Raw genomic sequence first — 24,427 nt, 5'->3', positions numbered from 1 at the left:
ACACCCATCCAGGGATGAATTGGTCCCAGCCGTTCTAACCAGGACATCTTGGAATAATCTTTTCCATGATTTTACCAGGCACTGAAGTGAAACGACATTATTGCAATGTTTCTTTAGAGAGTTCCTTTCACAAACTTCATGTGCCTTTTAAAAAGGTATATGGGAGATGTGAGTTTTTAGGAAAATGTTCGCTGTGTGAAGGTTTGGATCACCAAGATTTAAGCAATACATGCTGATATTACCCATAATTTCAAATAGTTAAAACTACAATGACAGTTAATTTCCCTGTTGAGAAGTCCTAAAACTGTCATTAGAATTTTATTTGCAAAAGTTGTGCTGACTTTATGTTGTCTCTTTGCCAAACTGGCATTTGTATATATATTAGTTCTCATGTTACTTATAAAGACTAACATAGATTTCTGTTATTTCTTGGCGGAATGCACATTTGAAGGTTTTTTTGCTCGAGAACAAGGGTTTCCAAAATGTGGAATGCAGATTGCATTTGTGAGCAATCTCATGTCAAAATTAATGCCACTCAGCTGAATGTCACCTTCTTTTTGCACTCCTAAGAGGCACATCTGCTAGGAGATTTCTGAACAGATGTGCGCTCCTTTCATGGACTGGGAGACCTAATTTCTGTATTAGATAATGTGCATAATTCAAACTTAAATTGTTAGAAATCAAGCTTGATAGATACCAGCGGCAGCTATCTGTTTACAATATGTACTGTAATACTTTATCCTTTGACCTGAATATGCTGAACACTTAACACTGGCTTTCTGTTTTCTGATTGAATGTCAGGAAGAGACTTGTTACCCAAGAACTAAGAGGAATCTTATGTAAATAGCAAACTGTCTGCTTGCCAGGCGCAGATATTACTAACAGGTATTTGTCCATTTAGACCAGGGACACAAAGTACATTTACAATTGGCAATGATCTGACTATATTGTGTTGAAAAGTTAAATAGCATAAATACTCCTTTTAAACTTCAAAACAGACATTATAGAGAGGAAGACTAAAATATCATTATGAAATGAACCTACCCTCTCCCCTGGGAAATTTTCTTGCAGAATTTTAACTAGGCCTATTGAATAGTCATAAAATAATATTAAACAAGTTAATGTATCCAGTGGTTATGTGACCATAAGCAGTATGAAAGCCAGCTTTAGTCTTTAGATACCCATCTATGATCTGGAGGTGAAGCTTTTAACTCTAAAAATAACTGGCTTACAATCTTTAGAATAGTTTGACATGTTTAAAACTGTAGGAAGTGAGTAATTGAAGGAAGGATTTCTGGTTTTAGAGCCCTATTATAGTCTTCAAATTGGATAGTTTTAAAGTGAAAGTTATTCTTAACATACTGTAACAATTTGAGATGCTAATGGCATGTGAAATATTTCAGTATTTTAATTTTAAACTGGTTGTGGTTTTGTCCTGCTTCTTCTCACATATTCCTTTGTGTGAGCCAAAATGAGCGTTCTCTCATCTTTCAACAGAACAAAAGATACTAAGGTGCCCTAGCTAGTTATCCTCCCTCAGATTTTATAACTTGGGTTTATTATTTTCCCTGTCACCGCAGAGCAGAGCTAGTTGTAGAACTTATAACTGATCGGTTTGCTTAAGAAGCTTTGTTCCTATAATAGAGAAGAAAATATAAAATAGGTATGAGGAAACTGAGAATAATCATCTCTACTAGGGCTAAAATAACTTTATAAAATATTCACAAACCGAATGTAGTACATTTCTTACTAATATAGATTTGTAAAGCTCTTTTTTATTTTAATTTAATTTCTTAAGTTAAAAAATCTTGTGCTTTTTTCTGCATTAATATACTAATCATAAGGAAGACTGACTACTGAACACTAATCATTAATTGTATTAACCTGCCTTATTTACATCTCCTAATGTAGTTTATTGGCATTCTTACCCAAAGCAGGTGAAATCAGTTCTTCGGACTTGAATGAGTTCCACCTTGCCTCAGATTATTCAAAATAACACATATCATTAAAAGTGCTAACAGCATGTTGTTCATATTTGCTTCCTAGTGCTGTGTCAGGTTCTTTTTTTCTTCTCTATGAAATAACTCTGCAATTTTTCTTTCTCAGGAAGACTCAGAGAGGGCCAGGTATTCTCACCAGTCCAGTCAACATTCATATTTGGTTTGTGTTCAAACTATACTTTTTCTTTTTGATCATGGCCCTTAAAAACCAAACAAAAAAAATTTGAGTTTGGGTTTCCTTTTCTTATGGAGAGGATGAAGCTTTAAGTCTCCCAAGCATTAGCAGTTTTAATCATTATTTTAAGTCACATATAATGTTGAAGTTCATCTGGTATTTCATTTCCTTCAATGTTAACAAAATAGTTTATTTTTATATGTTTCGATCTCTCTGTCTTTTTTGCATATCGAGTAACACTATGTTTCCATAATATTTGTGGAAGAAAAGGTAGTAGTACCTTAAGATACAATTTGAAGAAGAGTTTGGTATGATGCAAGATTTTATTTCTTTTAGAAGGTGGGATTATTCATTAGTGGCAAAAAGTTACCTGAATGATGCAAGGTATCCCAAAGACTCCTAACAGAAATATTTATTGTATTGTATAGCCTTTTCTGTGTCATCTTGAGGTCATATACAGTGCTAAAGAATGGTTTTATTGTGGTTATGTAAACATTTTCCTGGTCTTAGTAGATTTGTCTAGAAATCAGCTTGTTATTGATCTAGATATATAGGCCAGGAAAGGGACAAATTACTAAAATAAAAGGATTGGTTTTGTTTATTTTGGAATGTGAAATGAGCTGTTTCTCTGTGTGACTTTAAAAAATAGTGATTGTTACTTACTAAGATGTCTCAGCATTAGTCTTTGATTAATTGAATTTTGTGTAATATCTCGCAAGTCCTGGTGTTAAGCGTTTCTGCAATTTGTCACACAGGTATTTTTACCAAATAAATAATTTAAATCAGGTAGTATTGACTACTTTTCAAACAGTAAACAGAAAAAAACATGTAGAATATGCTATGCGCTACACTTAGAAATTTGTGAGCTAGTACAAGTTTGCTCAGATCTGTGCTTGTCTTGTTTGACATACTAAATATGCTAAGATGGAGATTAAGTAATTGATCATTGTCCAAACAAGAGGGTTTGAACTGAGCAGATAACTGAGGTCATTTTAGGGGGGCTTACCTAGAATTTCTTTGCCTGCCTTGGTTATTTCGTCTCACTCAGTAAAGATTAACAGTTAGAATTAAATTTAAGTTTATTTCATATATTGATATATTCTTATAATTTCATTCTCAAGAGTTCTTTGAATGTCAGTGCATCTCACAGGAGCAGAGCAAGTACCTCCAAAAGGAGAAATCTTGTGGTGTGCAACCTGGAATGAGCATGCTTTTTATTTATAATGTGTTGTGTTCACATTATAATGTTTTCTGTGTCTACTTACCAAAGCAGTAGTTTGGTGAAAGCATGCATATAGAAAATGGTATTAATGGGACTGGTGCAACTATTGTTGTAATCAAACACTTCGTGATAGCAAATTTGAGGGCTCAAAGAAAGTGTTAAGTGAAGTTATCTTCAAGACAGAACACTTACAAGTATGAAGAGAATTTATCTCTTCAGTCTCTCTCTCCTAATATCCCCAAAAGAGAAATAAAATAAAGTGACAAAGGTTGTGCATCAACCTTGACAGGTACAAAGATGTTGCTAAAAGTTATTACAGGAAACATTTTTCTCTCTTATATTGTGATTTTAATACTACAGTCAAGGCTGAAATACAGAAATTTTACTTTTTCAGTAATGGGTATTTTTGTATGTTTTGTGGTATTCCTAGTTTAGGCAGCTGAACCATTTATTAGTAGACTGTTGAACTGTTAATGGTTATAAAAGGTATAAGTGTTGGGATGATAATGATTATCTGAGTAATCTGTCTTCATTTGCCAATAGCAAGGTTGCTTATTGGTAGGTAATAATTAAAGGCAAAAACTGTTTTTAAAAAAATAAACAGTTAAGTTGGTTAAAACTGGTACAGTGTCCTATGGGTCCTGTATGGTAATACTTCTAGCAACACAAAAAGGTACCATAGTCTCTAAATTAGGTCTATAACAATAAAATTTTATTTAATATATTGTTAATATTGGATATATTGTAACTATTGAGATAATATGAAAACAGTATGAAATAATGGTAACTAAATCTGGCCTAAAATAACTTATAAACAGATATAAAATATAAACCCATGGAGTTTTTGGTGATAATTTGATATCTAGAAGAAATTTTCAGATAGCTGTCCAAAATTATATCACTTTTCATAAATTGGGATGCTATTGGGGAAAAATTAGTTTTTATTAAGTGTTCCAGCCTCAGAATGCACTTTAGATTGGATAAGTGGCATTCCTTCATGTATACATTTTCATATTTTTTTAGCATCATGATTTTGATTTTAGTTTCATTTTCTTTTACTTTAGTATGACAGTGCTAAGGATAGATCTGCAAGATACTTGGTCCCTGTATGTTAACACTTTGCATGTCTTTGAGTGAAGTCTGCTTTTGTGCTTTGTTTTTAAGGTGTAATGACACTAACTAGCAACTTTGAATTACTGATTTTAAAAAGTATGTAAACTTGTACTGTCACACTTTCAGACCTAGAATAGTTTCATGGTTCTAACACTTTCTGTAGAATGCATGTACAAACCCTTTCAGGTTAAAAAGACAGCTGTCTTACAGTAGGCGTTCTTTAGTATTTATTTGTTATTTCTAAACTTAGTAGTGAAGTGACACACAGATTAGACTTGGAGAACATTCTTTAAAAGAAGAAAGTGTCTTTATGCATCTATTTGCATTCTCTATTTCCATTTAGAAACTTTACTTAATCAAATACAAAAATAGTCCTGAGAAAAAGCAGGTGGCTTGTATACCTTTACTTTAAAAAATTCTTTCATATTTTTATGAAGAGATAGTAGAGTGCATCATGTTCTTAGTGGTATTATGCCACATAAGATTTGCACGTCTTCGTAAGAAAAGACAGCTATCAAGTACCACTAAAAGCAATGTAAGGAACTTAAAAAGCTGTTATTTGTTTAAACACCCTGGTATCTGAATTAGCTACAGATAGGCAAGCACAATATAGTGCTTAAAATAGTCTGTATTACTAAGCTTTTTTAGTTTGTTTATTGGTTTTAATTTTTTTTTGTGAAATGTGAGCACTAGCTTAAGCCAAGTCTGTGTTAATCAGAATAAGATTGGTTATAGTTTGACTTATCAGATCTTTTTAACACAGTGATAAAAGCATGGCCTGTTTTTCTAGTCATGTAGTTAGAATTTCTGTGGTGTTTCTGTTGTTAGGTGAAAAAGCCTTAAATCCTTATGTTTGACTTCTTTATATTTTAAGACTGAAGATACTGTTATATAGCGGTATTAATTTTGTAATTTTTATTCTTAGAGTCATGTTTACAGTGAATCTCATAGTTCAAAGAAGAAAGCTTATTCCCATAAAGATTTATTGGTTAGTTTTCTATATGGTATTCATTACAAATATACAAAGTATGTAGAGTTATATACTGATACAGTTATGGTTAAATTAATTAGCTTACTGACATTTGCATAAATGTTTTTAGAAAAAAAGAAATCTCTAGTATTTATCAGATTCTGACCTCCAGTGTGTTTGTATCAGTGCAATAGCATCAATGAAATCATCTAAATAGAAATCTCAATCTGCTGGAGGTCTGGGGAAGGCTCTTGGAACTATTTAACAGTGCTACTTCTCCAGATCAAAGTTTAATAATAATTACTATTATTATTATTATTGTCCCCTATCAGAATAGTTAGAAATATTTTAAATATACATGTAAAGCAGATTGAATTTACCATAGACCTTGACGTTAACCCAGTGACTTATTGAGAAAGGCATGTGGATTACTGGGATCTTGGAGAAACTATTCTGGAAAGTTTGGTGTATAACATGTGAATATAGTGTCAATAAATGAAATATTTTGCATGTCTTTTTTCAGAGTGTTTTTGGTGCTGATGAATTAGTGGTTGTATCAGGGGTTTGGGGAGTTAGAGCACCAGTGGACACTTGAGTTGAGACAAGGCTGAAGTAATTTTTGTATTTACTTACCTTTATTGTATTACAGCATTTCTTCATGCACTTTTGAGGTGCTATTTTCCTCTTCCCTCACTTCCTAAATAAATAATATGAATATTTCTGCTTCCTGTTGCCTATTGAGATATGAAGTACTGCATTCTTCAGGCGCTACTTTTTGCCATCTCTTATTCTGTCTGGTTTTTCTTTTTTGTATGTGTATATAAATTTTTTGCCCAACATTTGCATAAATACACAATTTGAGTAGAAAGTATCAAAACCCAACCGAAATGAGCCAGACTTTCAGTATGTGCACTTCAGTATGCGTGTAAAGAACAGCGGTAGGGTACAGGCTAACGCTGCTCATGTAAACATTCAGCCCCTATTAAATTATTAGGGATTTCTGTCCTTCTCTCCCCCCAAACTGCTTTGATTTATGATGATATCTAATGGAAAAAAGATCAAGTAAATAATTGTACTAATTATTAGCAAGTTTTGTCAGTTATGTATTTCATGCTGCACTTGTCAAACTTCTGGAGTTTTCTTATTTATTAAGGAGGAAAAAGTCGCAAAATTATTTATTATTTTGGTTGAGCATGGCATTAAAATCTAAATAATGCTGATAGAGAGAGTACATAGTAGTTTTGGGGATTTTATGCTTATATAAGTTTTGAGTCAACCAAAGGCAAAACTTTACAGCGTTCTGTACAAGTTCTAAGCTTGGGAACACTTGGGCAATGTTAAGATAGAACTTTTATTTACAAGATCTGCAGATGCAACCTTTGTTTTCTCTCTTCTTTCCCTCCTCACCCTCAGAGTGGAATTTACTATGATCAAAGAAATTATAGCAGCCTTGGATATAGTAAATCAGTTCCTTCCTACCATATTCGGGTCTGTCTCCTTTTCTTATATTAATTTCATTATTTATATAAAATATGTGTATTTGGGTTTACTTACTTATGCTATATGATGCAAACTTCTCTTTTTCCCTCTATGACATTTCAAATTATTACATTCAATAGTAGTTACAGTTATCTGTTATAAAAGTAATGTATGATATGTAGATTACTGTTGTGTTTTGCATATGTGGCATTTTAAATTTCAAATAACTGCTGTTTCATGATTGCTGTATGATATATGAAAAACAACCAGCAGCTGTGACAGTTGCTGTTTCCAATTCCTATCTTTTAAAAACAACAAAAAAGAGTCTTAAATATTTAGCAGCATTGTACTACTATTTTTTCATGGTAATATAAATGCTCTGTCATGAGATGAGTAGTATCTTCCAGTACCTGCAGCTACTGTCATGGTCAGGTTTAAATAAGTAGCTAGAAGAAATTGACATGTCATTTAAAAACTACTTAATTTCTTATCATTCTCTTCCACAAGTATACTAGTTTGCTTTAATTAATATTTTAGTTTGATTTCAAAGATAACCAGTTTTCTTGGAGGTTTTTTCCACACTTTTCTTAAAATTCCTGTCTATTATAGATATAAAATGTAGTATTTAAATCTTTAGAACTTTTAGGGAATATAGAGTAATAGATTAAAAAAAATTATGTACACAGAAAAAGTGTTTCTGACTTTTTCTATTCTTCACGCTATAGTCGTCTGCTCTATACAGTTATCCAGTGGCACCAACTAGGATTTACAGGGTTAGTACAATGTAAAATAATATCTCACTTTTCTTTATATGTTTCAATGGCCCACAGAAATATAAAATGACACTTTTCTTCATAGGTGTCTCCTTCTTTAAGCACTGGTTTGTTAAGAAGTATCAGTTTTTAAAGTATTTCAGTAGTTGCAGTGTTACTGTTCTTTTTACAGACAAACATAATGTTTCTGAATGCAGCAATGATGTTGAAGAACACTAGGGTTAGTAATAGTTAATCCAAGCATACTAAATAACAACCGCGTGTATAATATTAAAAAAGTATTTGAAGAAGTTAAGCATTTGAATAGGAAAAGTCATTGTCAGGAGATTACTGAAATTTGTGATAAATACACTTTGAATACCTTTAAATAGGATGCCTTATTTAAATTTAATAAACATACAAAAATGCAATAGCATGAAAACCCAATCTGCATCTCTACAAAATAAAAAGTAGCTAGAAGTGCCATAAGAATAACTAAGATAGCTCTACAAAAGGTTATCTTTAAAAGTGACATGCATGCCTGAAACTTTGTCTTTTGCTGCCACAGTAGTTCAAATCCGAATTATACTGCCATTTAGAGACATGCTAAACCTATGTAAAATATCGTCAAGTATTCTTATGAAATATTTTTAAGTAGTTAGTGAGGTCTTGTCCTGCATTTGGATTCCAAATAGATTTTTGGTTTTGTGCATATTCTCAAGAAAACGTTAGAAGATTCAGTGAAAGAACAAGACCATAGTGACTGCTATTACATATAGTTTTGATTATACATGTAATTCTATTTGCTGCTAGAGATCTCTTCATAGGTAGGACCAAAGCAGCATGAAACTGTAAATTTTTTTCTTTTTAAATTGTGTTACACAGAACTGTTTTTATTATCCACTGCATTAATTGATTTCAGTCTTGCACCTTTAAACACCCTCCTTCAGGAAAACCTGCATGGGTGAGCATAAAATAAAACTGATAAGTGTACAGCATAACTTCAGTTCCCAGGGTATGTTAAAACTTCTGAAGGCTTCAGAACAGTTAAAACCAAATTGCAATTTAAATATTTTATTTTCCTTTGTTTTATTATGCAAATAGTTAAGATCTGATTTTTTAAAACTATTTGACTAGTTTTCAAGGGAGTTCTTAGATCTATATTTCAAAATAGACATCCCTAGTAGCAATAGTAAATGCTGCTGAAAATCTTTAAAATTTGTTTGTCCTTTCAAAAAGTATAATAATAACTGAATTAGATAAGATGAATTATGTGACAGTGCATAAGAATTACAGTGTATGAGTGTGGCATGATAATTTCTGAGACTGGATATAAATGGTATTTCATTCCCTCTTTCTCAGGCCTCATTGTGTGGTGATGGAACTCATATAGTTCTTACACTCTTAAGTGTAATAGGCTTTTGGTTGTTTCTTTCATTGTCTTTGTTTTCTGTAGACAAAAATCTATGAAAATTGTGAAAATGTCCTTCATAACTTTTCTTTAGCCATCTGAATACAGTTATTCCTCAAGAGCAAGCTCAGTCCGAAGTAGTCCTGTGGTGAGCATTCCTCTTGCATGATTGGCTGAATGCTTTGATACTAACCAACAGTTATGAGTCTGTACACTGGGATCGTTTTGCTGACCAACGCACAGACTTGATTTTTCAATTCCACATCAAAGAAATTTAATTTGTCAGACAGAGGTGTGATTTTTAGCAAGATGTAAAGTTTTAGCAGTAGGACTGTAAGCTGTAGAAGGAAGAAGGAATTTGGTATTTTAAACATCTTTTAAATGTTTGTAATCTATATAATTGGAAGCAACTGGTAACTGAAGTATAGTACATTGTCGGGGGTGCCACCCTGTGTCATAGTTGGGGCAAGCACATGAAACTTACTTCAATACATGTGGAAAAGTCTTTCTCTTGGGGAAGAGGACTAATGCAAACTTTGTTATATTATGCAGTAAGAAGTAGCTTGCTCATTTTTATGGTGACCGGGATTCAAAATTGAGAGAAATTAATTTCCGGATCTTTATTGTATTAAAAGTGTCCTTCCAAAGTTGGTGTTTTGTGCTGCAAAGTGATTTTAAATAGTTTTACTTTGCTTCTGCCACAGAACAACTGTCTTAGTTTCATTGGTGCAGCTGCTCGTTTGTCGTGCTATCCAGAATAAAAAGTAGAATCAGTGTTCTGGTCTGGGCTAAATAGAAATGTTCAGTCCTTTTTTAATCTTTCACATATTAACAGTGTTACAGATACTAAAGAAATAGAACCAGATTTTTCAGAAATGAATGTTTTTAGCTTGGACAGATATCAGAGTGAATTTTTGAGGGTGAAGGAAAAAGGTATTTTTGCTGTTGCTTTATGAAATTCCAAAACCTAAGAGGTATTAACATCCATTTGTAGTCTCTTGAACTGACAAAATACTACTAGTCTCCTTAGTTTTTCTTGACACTGAGATTCATTTTTTAAAGTACACACTTTATAGATATATAGGAATATATATAATCATATCTCAGTATGCATGTGTTATACCAATAATGCCAAGGTACCATTCACTCATACAAGTGAATGCTTAATAGAGTTCACAGTATTTGTTTAATGAAATAATCTTGCAAAGCAGATGAGGTAAAAATCTTAGGAATAATTACACATTCACTTTCTGCTATTTCTGTGGTTTGTATTTTGATTTCACTCTGGATAATGCGTTTGAAGTCAGCTTAGTACTCTTTGGGAATCAAAAGAGCAAGCAGCAGAGAAGATGGAAACAGAAAACACTGGTGAGAAACTCCATCTTAGAATGTATCAGTTTTGATAAACCAATTGAGAAGGATATTAGAAGTACAAAAGGTGTAGAAGGAGGAAGAGCAAGGTTTGTCAGATATACGAACTTTTTAACAGGGCAGATAAGTGGATTTTGAATGAAATAACACAGTGTTGTTATATATTGTAGCCCGAATTGTTGTTCTTTTGCTGTAATTATAATACATATATGAAGAATTCTGTTCAGCACATTTATACTTTGTGAAATGCAAGTGAAATAAGAAAGTTTAGCCAAATTTCCAAATATGAAAATTTATCTACTTTGTTACATTTTAAAAAATAAAGATATTATTTTAAATGTAGATGTAGTTACAGCTGGAAGTTCATTGCCAGAGAAATAGAACATAACAGCAGTGGCAACAAATACAAATTCTGTAGTCCTAAACTTGCATAAGGAGCCAGGTGTTCATCAGCAAACTGTTTTATGTATACCCGTTATACATGTAATATCTATATACATTTGCATAGAAGACACCTCACTGTCTTTTAATTGGAATGAGGCTACATGTACACCAAGTACAAAGAAATAATTTTTTTCAACAGTGAGAATTGGATACTTTCAAACTGTTCATATAAAGATTTTTCTCTTTTATAATCACTTTTAAAACTAAATATAATGTTCACTGTAACTTTCTGTCTTTTGAAGAAGAATATTATCAATACACATGATAAACCTACTCTTCTCATTAAATACTGTGTTTAATGTGCATAATGTTTCTCAGTTGAATAATTCACTTGAATTCCCATGGCAGTTGTAATTATTGTAATGTGATTAGATATATTTTACCCTTTTTGACAAGTGATGTGTAGTGTTGGCATTTTTTTCCTCACCTTTTTAGGTGCCTGTCTGACATTCATCTTTGGGGAATAAGCTTGCCTTCTAATGTAAGATGTCTTAAAATTATGAATGAGAGGAAGCCCAGATCATAATCATATTCAACTAGCACTGTTGGGTTTGTGTTGATTTGAAAAAAAGACAGCATTTGTAGAGAAAAGTAATAATTTTTATTTATCAACTTCTAATTTTATTATCTGTCTTTATGGTCTGCAAACTTTTTTTAAAAGGTAATTTTTGTATTTGTGTTTGGCCCTAAATTAGTACTAAACCCTTTTGTATCTGATTGTATTTTTTTGTATTACTCCAATTGAGAAAAATAATGCAATAATAAGTGTTCATTGGTTTTAGTTTTAGATTTGGTGAACTATTAAGAATAACAAACGTGAAGAGTGCTTAAAAACAATGCCTATGCTAAATATGTCAATATGGCACAAATAAAATATATCAATGTGGCACACTTTTTATTCATTTAAAATAGCAAAAATCTTGAAGAGTAATTAAAATTTTAAGATGTTAAACTGTTAGAAAAGCAAGAATAAATTGCAATAACAAAGATTTAAGTTAGGACTTCCTGTTTGGTTTTTTTTTTGTTCATTCTATGGTGTCATCTTCAGTTGTCTTTCACCTTTCTCCTTATCTTTTGAAGTCCCCTGATTTTTCTGATCAAAGTGAAACTGCTGCTGACTATTTTAGTCGTTCCAACCGCAGGGGAAGCATTGTTTCTGATACAGATGATGGCCAAGGCCTGAATAGTGTGAGTGTAATGCTTGTTGTTACACTGTGGGGAATGCAGCAAACTTACTAACCGTGAATTTTTTTTTCATACTCTGAAAGAATAAATACTGTAAACGCATTCACAGTTACTTCATTGAAAATAGGTTTATTGGGGGTGGGCCTCTTTTTTGTATGAAAATGTCTTGAGTGAATTTTTTAAAAGCATGCTGCTTTACTTTAAAGGAGATTTTGCTTGTTGCTAGAAGCATGCAACAAGTGTAACACTTCACATTTTCCTCTGTGTGTGATAAGCTCAAGAATTTCTTAAAATGTAAAATGTTTAGGTTTTTTCTTATGAAAATTAACAGTGCTGGGGGGGAGTTGTTTACTTTTGGAATATTATTACTTGTTTGAGTGACAAAAATACTTAAAACTGTGCCCACAGTGTTCATTCATCCAATATGAGATTTTGTCAGGATCCATTACTGAAGCACTCCTTGTTGGCTATGCACTTGTACTCCATCCCAAGTCAATAGATCATGTTACAGGAAAATTATTGTGATGGTTTTCCTGTGCATGCGTTAGCCTGAACATTGTTTATACCAAACCTAGCTGCCTTCTCTTTCTTGCTGCTGTAAGTTCTAAAAGTTCTTGTTACTTGCAGTCAAAACTTTTCTGTTTAATAGTGTGGGGAAAAACGGAAATTTCTGTTCTTTTGTCTTTTGCAATAATGGTCAGAGTTAGCCCATGCACTAGGCAGAGAGATTGCGAATACTGTGCTTATTTAGTTGAGCAGATGGAATGCTGTGTGGTGATCAGCAGCATGCAAGTGCTTGCTTGGGTGAGAACCAAAGTCTTCGTACCCTTGCCAAGCAGTGAAGCAAGGGCCGGCAGCGTTACACTGCAGTTAGTCAGTTCAGACTAGGCACTGCAAGAAGCTCTACAATTAGGTTAGTGTTGCACTCTGGTGAGTTACAACAAGGCTGGTGAGACTTAGCTAGATTAAAGCCAAAGCTGACTTGGACTGTTGGCAGCAGTTCCGCTTTGAATGGGAAGCTGAAAGCTGGAGTACTCATGCAACAACTCTTTCTGTGACTTTGCATTTAGATGCTATTTTAATACTGTTACAGTGCTATCTAACTTGTATTGTAATAATGCACATTATTTGTCATCTGTACATCCTCAAAGACTGATAATTTCTCTAGCTTAAACTTTAGGGGTTTTTTCCATAATCAAGTTGATTTTATGAAATTAGCGCTCTGCTGAAAGAAAATGTGGAGGCTGAGACTGGTGTTTATGCTACCTTCTCAGTTGCTTTTATCATCATCATTATGTATTATTGGATTCCAGATTTAGATATTTATTTAGAGTAGTCTAAATGTATACTTCAGATCAATTGGTTTCTTCACATCATTTTATCATCTCAATGGTGACAAATTTTGCAATTTACAATTTCAGTACATCATTGGAGATGGTGAATTTGTCCTGGAAAAGCAATGTTGTTTCTATAGAAACCACAATAGAAGGAAAAAGAAAGGTCTTATAAAGTAGCATTTGTTTCTGCTGGGATTGCAATGGACTTCAAAATCTCTTGTCCCTGGCCTGGGAGAAAAACCAGTGTTCTCAGAGAAGCAAGATGTTTCAGATACCATACTAAATACTTGTTTTGATAATATGGCAACATGTCTAATTCCACCTATTTTGATTCATAGAAATGTAGAAAATGTGAAAATCTACAATATAATTTTGCAATAGCAGAGTTTCCTGAATAAGAAGGGGGTGTTGTAGTTCTTTTGCTTAGGCTTCAATACATAAAATATTAATTGAAATTATTTTGTAGGTTGCTATCAATTAGTACACTTTAGTTATGGGCTTTTACCTGAATCAGTTTTGTCCTATGCAATTGCAGGTTTTATCAAAGAGATGGAAATAACAAATGTGTTTTCTGTTAACTAGGACATTCACACTGCTGTCACTGACTGCCTGAAGTGTACTTGCATGAAGCTTTGTGTTTGTTCTGTCACCAAGTGTTGTAGTCACTACTCTGTTGAAATTTAAACATGGTTTTTGTTCAGTACCGGTAATGACTTTTTAAAAACTTTTAAAAAGGAGCTTCTGTTTTTTTCTTTACAAGCATTAATTTATTTTGCAGTTAATATTGTTTTTCCTGTCTTGATCTATGCTAACATCTGGAATTGTTTAGTTTTTTGGTTTTAAATATTTCTCAGTGTCTTTGAACAAAAGATGCTGATTCAGTAGTCCCTCATAGCAAAAGGTAATCACATTCTCTATTCTCTTTCAGCTGGAAGAAAAGAGTGAAAAATCACATTCAGAATTATTTTCAAGGGTAAGAGATCCTAATTTAAAAATTATTTAAAGTCATTGTTCATCCACAAGTTTACAATTTTTAAAATAGTGCAAAAAGTATAAATGCTGTGTATTTTTAGCAGAGATATTTTTAGACATATTTTTTATCTCTCAAAAGTAATGCTTTTTGTCTTTTATTTCCTGAGGAAAAAATTTTGTTGTTTAGTTTACTTACAGCCAGTAATAATTTTCTATACAATTTATTTTCGTGTTAGAGATATTTATTAGGAAAGGCAAAATTTTAAGAGGCTAAGGCTATAAAAACCCATATGCTAGATTCTCACTGGAGACTTCTTTTGAATCCTTGATGACAGAAATTATAATGTTTAGTAATATTGTAAACTTCCACAGTATTTTGGCACTACCAGCCACCTTATGAGTGTCTTCTGGACCGATGACTCAAAATTCTAATGTTCTGATAAACTAGTAAGTCATCAAAGAGAAATCAACATTTCACCAAGAAGAAACACAACTGTTGGAAAATAATTATGGAAAACATTGTCTATAAACTAATATTTAGAAAAACAAGAGAGAAAACTGTTCCGTGACTGTGAAAAAATTTATAAAGAGTAATGGCAATGATACCAGCTACAACCATATCATTGCTGATACAATGTTTTTTTCCTTTTTAAGCCCTCATCTCGCAATTCAGTAAGTGCAACTCCTCTGAGCGGCAATTCGTCTAGGAGAGGAAGTGGAGATGCAAGCATTTTGGTGGATCCTGATGCCTCCCTCAGTGAATTACGGGTAAATTGCATTTTCAGATAATTTATAGGTAGTTTTAAATAGGAGGATTTTTTTTTTAAATACAGAACTTCTGTAATAATAAGAAAAAGTTATGAGGATATAATTTTCAATCATGAGGGATTTCCTTATCTGGTAATTTTATTTGTTGTGTTCATAAGTCTTTATGGTGCTAACAGTTTAGCTTATATTAAGATAAAACTATGTTTATGTCAAATTTCAAACAGTTCTGTCCTATTCAAGATATCTTGGATTCGGGGATATAAACAAAATCTAATTTCCATGAAGTTGTTGTGAATTAATTATAATTTCTGGGAATTATTACAGGCTTTGTCATTTGACAGAAGTGCATGTTAAACCTTTTAATGCTTTTTTGACTATTAATTATTTCCCCATACTTCTTATGCAATGGTTCGTTCCTATGTCCTGCAGGATATCTATGATCTTAAGGACCAGATACACGATGTAGAAGGGAGATACATGCAGGGACTTAAAGAACTAAAGGTATCAGGGCTCCTCCCAAGCATGCATTCTGTATGGGTGTTTTTGGGTAGTGGAGTTATCACTGATTTTGCTAACATATAGTGGCTTTACTAACAAATTTTTAAATTTTCTTAAAGCATGTATCTAACTTTTAATGCATAAATAGCATCAGCTTAAAATGTACATGAGGTGGTATATGGTCATTATTTGATTAATGTTAAAAGAGTATTAAACTTTAATGTTTATTTGTATATGGGTGTTTCCTGGTAAGATTATGAGAGGTTCAATTTGTATTTTTTAGATTTTTCTTAGCAAATAAATAGATATTCTAAATAATGACTAGGTATTGAATGGAGAACAAAAAAATGGGAGATAGTTATGGCAAAGAACATAAGAACTAGTATTCCAAGTTTCAGGAAATACCACATCTTATAAAGCAAAGCCAAAGTAATAATTTTGACAGATGTGCTGAAATCAATTTGGGCAGGCATATTGCTTGCAGGAGAATTTTGTTTTAATCTTTTGCCATTAAGAAAATTTTTTTTTTATGTTTATGGTTTTGTGTTGCCATTATGCTTGTCTAAATAGTAGATTGATTTTTTCAACATTAGGTTAATGAGTGTTAAGGAAAGTTTCCTGTCTGACCATCCAGGTGTCACTCTGGCAATCACACTCCCATCACCCGAGACTTTCCCTGGTGGAACCGAAGCTCCTTCACAGCGGGTGGCTCCACTGACTCCACTCACACACCACTGTCACTGTCAGACAGGGTTTCCTTACCAGCCCAGCCCCAGGTTTCCAATAGAAGAGTCCCAGATGTCTGGTTCCTTTAAGTAGTTTTATCATGGTGCAGCAACGCAAAACCAGCTCTAGCTGGGTGCCTCCAAGGAGGGACCCTGAACCAAGCAATCACTGGGCAGCCATCGCAGTCTATGCCTGCGATAGTCTGGGGTCTTCCTGCTGAGCCACCGGCTCCTGCTGTGTCTCGTTGCTAGGAGGTCCAGCTCTTTCCCCCATGCAGGGCGCAACCTGCAGTTTGCACTGCAGCCGCACACCAAGCTACCTGCACTAAGCGTAGTCCCCCACATGAGATTTATCTATATTTTGACTCATTCATACTAGTGTGTATACTTTTCTTTTTTGAGTTTTCACACAGTTAACAGTTCAGCTAAATTAAAGTATGATTATTTTCACCTGCTCTGTGTTGAAGGAAACTGAATACAGCAAATGATGTGGCTTAAAAATCTTTTTCAGGATGTTTGTTCTGTTCTCTTTCCCGTTATCTAATTGTGAATGGTTTCACATAAAAGTAAAGAGATCTTTCCATATTTGTTTTATATCCACATATAGACTAAATTTGATCGATGCTTCTTGTACTAGAGCATGTAACAGTATTCAACAGCTTCCTTGAATTTCTTTGATTAAACAGTGTATTAGATGGTGTTGTAAAGAGAAAATATGTAATTTGAGCTGTTCAGTGCAGCAAAAATTATTACCTCTCTAGAGGATAAGTAACTTTGAATCTGATAGCCATATGCTCAGATGAAGTATGTTTTGTTTTAATTATATTGCCATATGAATGTTAAAAACACTTCAAAGCACAATAGATTACAAGATTATTAGACATATCTGTGATTGAATGTAATGTGAGATTGCTTCATATTTTCAGAATGGATCTAACTCTCATGCTTTTGCATGTTTGCTAGCATCTCATGACTACTGTTCTGAATCATTGCTAATGCATTGTTATTTATTGTAATCCATTACAGTTACCAAAGAGCACAGTGTGCAGTAAATAGTAAGATCTTCATCTAAGCTTGGCTTTCAGAATTGAATTGCGTTTTATGCTGTTGCTAATACTAAATAATGTGTTCCTAAGTTAATTTGCATTCCACAGAGATTCTTTCAGGAACCCTTCTTTTTAATTAGGAAGGTATTGCCTTTTCCTCAACTTGTGCTTTAGCAGTTTTGTCTTGTGTATTTTAGAAGAGGTACTAGCATACCTCCATTTACACTGCTTTTAAGGGGATTGTTTTCAGTGGTTGAGTAACAGATATTTTTAATCACACTACCTTCTGATCTCTCTGGTTGCCCATCCATGCTAAAAGTGTGAGCTTTACCTACAAATATGCTGGATGTCAGCAGAATAAACTCTAATGTGGGTAGTTGTGATTTAGTTAGGTCTTCAAATCTTTTCGTGTCTCAGTTTCATTCAGTTTTGTTGGTCTTTTCTATATTTCTTTGCATCAACTAGAAAGGAATCCTTTTTCTTTCCTCAAAATTTTTCTTTTATGCTGTTAACAGTGCACTCTCTTGATGTCTGTTGTATTGAATGATCTTGTCCTAGCCAAGCAGGCTAATTTTTATAATCCTTTGACTTTACTGATAGAATTGTGGGTGGTATTTCTTCATAGCTTTAGGTTATGTGCAGAACCTTATCCATTTTCATTCTGACCTGTTCCCACTGCTTCATCCTTAGAAGTCCCACTGCCTCCTTAAAGTGTTTCAGAAATTAATTAAAATCCATATTATTTTTCATCAAACTGGAAGACTTCTGAAATAATGTGGAATTCTTGAACCACAGGGGACATGTGTAATACTTAACTTGAAAAGAAGAAACAGTTTCAAAGAAGTCTTTGCAATGTTCCATTTTTTTTAACCCATCAGAGACTCTTTGACATAGCTTAAATTCTCTCTCAGAAGCAGTTTTCACTTATTAGTCTCCAATTTATTCCTCTTCCATAACTGCAGATTCCACACCTTCTCCTCCCCCAAATTAACTTACTGATTACTGATATTTTAGTCCCATGTTTTAAACCCCAACCTAATCTTCTCTTTAAGGCTGGAGTCCTGGAGCATGTGGCATACAGTAAAAGGCTGAGAAAATGGCCTTTGACCTTTGGAGGGTTGGTTTGCAGTATACAGGTGTGTGCCAGATGCATGCCAGTCGTTATCAGAGTATCTTATAGGAGGCTGTAGAGAATACAGGGCAGACACCTTTCTAAGGGTGCAACAGACAAAAGTTGCATTGTTAGGAGCAGAAATTCCGCTTAGAGCTCAAGAAAAAGACTTTACACAAGGAAGGCAAACACTGGTACAAGTCACCCAACAAGATTCTGTGGTCTAGATCCCTGAAGATACTTAAAATGAACTGGAGATGAGCTGTGAGCAGTGTGATCTTGGTTGGCCCTGTTTAATTAGGAGATTGGACCAGATGGCATTCGGAGATCTTTGCCAACCTAAAATACTACGTGACCGCAATCACCACATTCACAGAAACAATCAAATCAGAATTTTTTTCCTAGTTGTATTTTTTTGTTAAATTTCATGTCTCCCCATAAAATTACTATAGCATTCACTATAATCCTAGTATTTTTCTCTTTTTCCTCTAAAGTGGATTATTCTTTGAAAGTCTTTGGAAGGTTTGCTGTCTCTAGCATTTTTTTTCCAATCTTTACATAACTGGTCACACAGCACCACAAAAATGTTTTCTCTGGTTTTAATCTTAAGAATTACTTGAAATGCATTTATGTATATTATTTTATTTTTTTCCTTTTATCCTGACTCATCTTTGCTATTTGCTATTTACTGCTTCCCAGATGATAATGGTACCTTAAACTGTTTTGTCTCTTCTGATCTGTGGTCTGTCTGGATATATCTTAAGTTATTGTTTCTGGGGTTTCTGAAAAACTGTATTTCTCCAGCAGAAAATTCTGGAATTCAGTGAATGAATGTGATTATGATAAAATTATAAAAGGAAAAATACATACTTAAAGGACAGCTTTCTCAAAATGGAGATTTACAACATGGAATAGGGTTTGGGGATAGGGGTTTTTTTTTGCGTTTCTTATAGCAGAATGTTGAACCGTGACTTGGTATTTCTAAAAGAAGACATGAATATAATTCTGCAACAAAAATGTTTGCGTAACTTTACTGTACAAAAGATAGCACTCTTCAGTGTTTTCTTAAGAAACTTATGTTGTTACCACCTTCTCCCTTAATATCTTAGTCCTAGTGCTCTGTTGTCTGGAAAATCCAAGCTTCATGCCCTTCCTGTGCTAGTATTTCTACTGTCATAATACAAATAATTAAAAATGGAGATTGTGCTACTTATGCCTTCAAGGAACAGATTACATGAAATACTAGGAGATTTGTAGTAGGTCACAGATGTACTTCATAAAGTAATTGGCTCAGTGGTTATTTTTCAATTCTAAAATTAGGACTCTGAGAAAATCAGTTTTTATATTTTTAAAATCATGCAATCATAGACCATGAAGGGGTTGGAATAGACCTAGAAGATCATAATGCTTATTGAAATAATTACATGTTTAAAAGTGCCTGGAGTGATATTTGTTCCAAGTAGTTAAATGGTTGACATTTGTTACAGTACTGAAAAAAAACAGTAGGATAATTAAAAATAGGATAAAATGTTAAATGGGAGAGAATGGTGTAAGAGGATGTACAGCAAGACATACGTGCACCTTCAGGTAGAGAATCAAGCATGTGAATCTTTACATGCCTTTTATTTTTTTAATCTTAGTAAGAAATATAAAGACAAAATGTCTGCTTAAACAGAGAATCCTTATTACTGAAATAATGTGACCATCTTAAAACTTTGAGTCTAAGGTAATAGAGCACTACTTAAATAATGAGCATTAAGTTAAAGCTACTCTTGGAAATATTTTTGTGATCTCTTGTAGTGATTTAATTGTCTGAGTTCTCTCTGTCAGTTTTTTGCCTCATTCTGAAGTGTTTTCTCCTGCATGCCTTGAAAATATTATAAAGCTGTGACACTACTACTGTATCCCTGGGAGTTAAGTTTTGAAGGTGGCAGAATAGAAAATGCCAATGAATATTATCTTATATTTTTCATACCTTTGTAATGACAACTTTTCATTGCTATGTATAACCTAACTTGAATAATGGAAATTGAACTGTGACTTGATATATCTAAAGGGAATATTTTAACATTATAACTGTATCAAAAAGTTAGACTAATGTAAACCTTTCTGCTATCTATAGGATTCGCTAGCTGAAGTTGAAGAGAAGTACAAGAAAGCTATGGTTTCCAATGCTCAACTAGACAATGAGAAAAACAACTTGGTTTACCAAGTGGATACTTTAAAGGACGTTATTGAGGAGAAAGAAGAACAGATAGCAGAGTTCTATAGGGAGAATGAAGAGAAGTCAAAGGTATTTTTTTTCTAATTATAAATTATAGAATTCTGGACTACTTAGTAAGAACAGTTGAAAACTTTTGGATCAGCTTTTCTTGTTAATATCGCGCTTAAGCCTTTATGGCATCTTTTCTCTCTCCTTTACCTTTAATGAAATAAAGTCTTCCGTGTCATATCTGGAGAACTTACCTGAAACACTGATTCAGTGATTTTTTTTTTAAAACCTTGTTAGGTAGAATTTCTCAAATTGTTGCATATTTCTTACTTAACTCAAAAGAAGTATAAATAATTGATTTATTTAATATAGGAATTGGAAAGACAGAAACACACCTGCAATATTCTGCAGCATAAGCTGGATGAACTAAAAGAGGGCCTTCGACAGAGAGATGAATTGATAGAGGTATGTTCATATGAGATAGTGTATGATAGAACTTGTGCAAATAAATATGGTGTAAACTTTGAATGGGAACAGCCATCATATACAAAACAGGATTGAATATTATCTTGCATTTTTAAGAAAGAATTTATCTTGTTTTAGTGGGTAGAATTTAAGCTACTATCTCCCTAAATTTGTGAAGTTGAAAATGTCTCTGCAAGGTTTTCAAATATGTTACATCTTGTAACATGCTTAATTCTTGTGAGAGTTGTGGTTCTCTCATGAATGTTCCTAGTACCTTTTCTTTGTTGTGAGGACAGAACTAGTGTTTGTATGACCAAAATCTTTTTCCATATCTAGAAGTTCTGATGCGTGGATAATATCAAATGTTATTCTTTGCCTTTCCCAAAAGTTTCCATTTCAGTTATTTCAGATTTTTGTGAACATCAGCCACTGAAGTTTGCAGTATGACTGCTTGTTTGCTTACTAGGCAAGCATAAATATAGCAACACTGGTCAGCATGTTATTGGGTCATAACCATGTTGCTGGGTGTGCGGTATGTTCTTGTCCCCTCTCACCCTGTTCTTTTTCCCTTTTGCCCTTCTGGGAACAAATCCATGTGCCCTAAAATCCCAGACCTATTATCAGTCTTCATTTTAAAATGGTCCACAAAAACATATATATATATAGATAGATGTAGATATAGATATATATGTATAGTCATACATGTATATACATATATATATATGTATAGTCAACAGTTTGTGGGTGTCCATTTCCCAATGATTTTAGTTAAAACATTGAAAGTTGTAGTTCAATTAGTACATCATTTTCCCACTGCCCTTTGGTTTTAATAAAAATTGATGATTTTTAAGTGTATGGGCCAAAGTTTCCACTATCTGATTTTCAAAAGCTATGTAATATTTCACTGATCCTTTATTTCCTCACTATGTTCTTGTGCTCTCTGGAGTACAGTAACTCCAAAAGACTTCTGAAAAGTCCCAGTTCTGTTTTGAAAGTAATATGCATCATGAACTGGAGCTGATACGATTTACTAGCAGAAGAAAAGGAATAAGATTAGCCTAAGTTATCAGCATTTTGAGTCACATAAATGCTGACAAGCAAAAAATCTGTAGAAAATTTGGGTTGTAGCTCTGTTACGTGCTCTAGATTATCTTTGACTTCACTGAGAATTGAAAAACAACCTTATATGATCTTGTTTGGGTTTTTGTTGTGTTTTGGCGGGTTTTAAGTATACTAATCAAGAATATGCAGTGGGTTTTCCTGGAATGTTTGTTTTGGTAGAATGTAGCATATGTTGAATATTCACAAATGCATTCAGTCTCTTCAAAGATTTGACCCATATTTACCACTTATTTGAGCAATTTCTCCATCTATCAACACTAACAGAAAATCTAGCTGAAACCGTGTACCTTTTTGGAGAAAGACTTTGCCTTCCATTCCCAGATGTAAAATCGAGTCTACTCGTTAAGAGGGAAAACAATGGTCTCTAGCCCTAAAAATTCTTATGACATCACACCTAAGAATTTTAGTTATGTTTGCAGGACAAGCAGCAAAATGCAGTGATAGTCAGCTAAAAAGTTGGACCATGCTCAATATGTATTCATATAGTAGCAGAAAGCAGTATAAGCAGCTGTCTTTTGCTTCCTGGATGCTTAATTCAAACTCTCTATACTTTCAAGAAGATTTTTTTTATTTTGTAAAACATTAATAAAACCACTCGTTAACATTAGTATTCACTTCCGAAGGGGACTTGAAAGTGTGTAGAAATTACAACCAGGGTAATTATATTTCTGTAGAAAGAATGTTATCCCCAGACTGCAGTGGGAACGATTACTAAAGAAAAGTAGCTCTAGCTGCATTAAATTCTCCCATCAATATTGATTGAATAAAATTAATTACCATTCTCTTGCATAAATTCATAAGAAATATATTACATTAAGCTGCATGCTGTTTCTGTAACTTCATGCCCATAAACTCTTTGGTTGACTTTTATTACTTAATTTCCTTTATCTATTTGAATGTTTGTTTTTTTTCCTGTTTCCTTACTTCTCTTTCCTCTTTTATTCTTCCCTTATGCTATTTACTACAGGAGAACCAACGTATGCAGGAGACTATAGACTCCATAACCAAAGAGGTGTTTGATCTCCAGGAGACAATAAATTGGAAAGATAAAAAAATAGGGGTATGAATCAAATATGGGAGGAAAGGTATTTTTTTTAATTTAGAAGTAGATGGATGCCCCCTGCACCCCAAGGAATGCTGTGCACTCCAAAGAAATGAAGGCCACTCCCAATTTAAATGTATAAAATGTTTTGCAGTCTTTTTCATCTTTAGAAAATTGGCTACACTTCATCTTTACTTGCATAATGATGAATAATGGTAATTAAATCTATAAGATAAACTGTTGCACATACAATTTTATAATTTTTTACAAAATATTTAATGGCATGCCTAGTGCTAAAAAATATGGTCTTGAATTGACTTATGTAGCCAACTTGCGCATTCCTGTATTGCACTTCTGATCCTTCCAGGACTGTTTGGCTTGGATGCAACACTGAACCAAGCCATTTTTGTGATACCATACACAAAATGCCAGAGGTACCAACTATTGGAATTAAGAGTTGGAATCTAAACAATGGCTGTGCAGGAGCTTTTGAGGAGCATCTGTAGGGTTTCTGTATAGGAAGGAAGGTGGTACAGGAAGAACTGTGCTGATACTATGCAGCTAATGTAGGTCAAACCGGGTTTGTCAGCTTTGCTTCTGGGCAGCACAGAAGTCACAGAACTGTCTGACTCAGTCTGATCCTCGGTGATAACTACCTGGCTCTGAACTCATGGCTGTTCTGGGCCACAAGTAGATTGCCTGAAGGCGATAGGGAGTTAGTTAATTGGAAAGCCTCTAGAAAGAAATTGTCTGCATCTTAGCAACTCCAGGGTCATTTCTCTCTAACTGAATTTTACACCGGATTTCAATATATGCAGATTTCTTTAAAAATTGTTTTATTTGCTGGAGTTCAAGTCCTTTTGAAAAGTTATCTTTTAACTGATAGTGCCCAGTTCGCGAGCACCCTGCTATACTGTCTTATATATATTTCATATTTCAGTCTTTCAATCCATATTGCGATATTCTCTTCCATGATTAAAAAATTTCAACATTCTTAAGTTTTTCTG

General features: G+C 33.5%; 1 protein-coding gene across 12 annotated transcripts in view; it reads left to right on the top strand.

The window, feature by feature from the left end:
- The window catches only part of LRRFIP2 (LRR binding FLII interacting protein 2), a 63,538-nt gene that overhangs the window by 29,555 nt on the left and 9,556 nt on the right, over positions 1-24,427 (top strand). For 4 of the 12 annotated variants that reach the window (XM_027675901.1, XM_027675907.1, XM_027675900.1 and 1 more), the window contains exons 4-9: positions 14,388-14,432; positions 15,086-15,199; positions 15,629-15,700; positions 20,702-20,872; positions 21,164-21,256; positions 23,346-23,438. In XM_027675901.1, the coding sequence (XP_027531702.1) occupies positions 14,388-14,432; positions 15,086-15,199; positions 15,629-15,700; positions 20,702-20,872; positions 21,164-21,256; positions 23,346-23,438 (588 nt within the window). Of the gene's footprint in view, positions 1-2,106; positions 2,167-2,254; positions 2,305-5,437; positions 5,499-6,893; positions 6,969-7,684; positions 7,733-9,216; positions 9,271-11,711; positions 12,126-14,387; positions 14,433-15,085; positions 15,200-15,628; positions 15,701-20,701; positions 20,873-21,163; positions 21,257-23,345; positions 23,439-24,427 lie in introns of those variants that run through there. The other 8 variants (XM_027675909.1, XM_027675905.1, XM_027675906.1 and 5 more) reach the window with 5 other exon arrangements.

Source organism: Neopelma chrysocephalum, unplaced genomic scaffold (genome assembly GCF_003984885.1).
Source record: "Neopelma chrysocephalum unplaced genomic scaffold, ASM398488v2 Primary Assembly neopelma1_26, whole genome shotgun sequence".
Taxonomy (NCBI): Eukaryota; Metazoa; Chordata; class Aves; order Passeriformes; family Pipridae; genus Neopelma; species Neopelma chrysocephalum.
The sequence above is the reverse complement of the archived record's forward strand: the minus strand, read 5'-3'. Positions and strand labels throughout refer to the sequence as shown.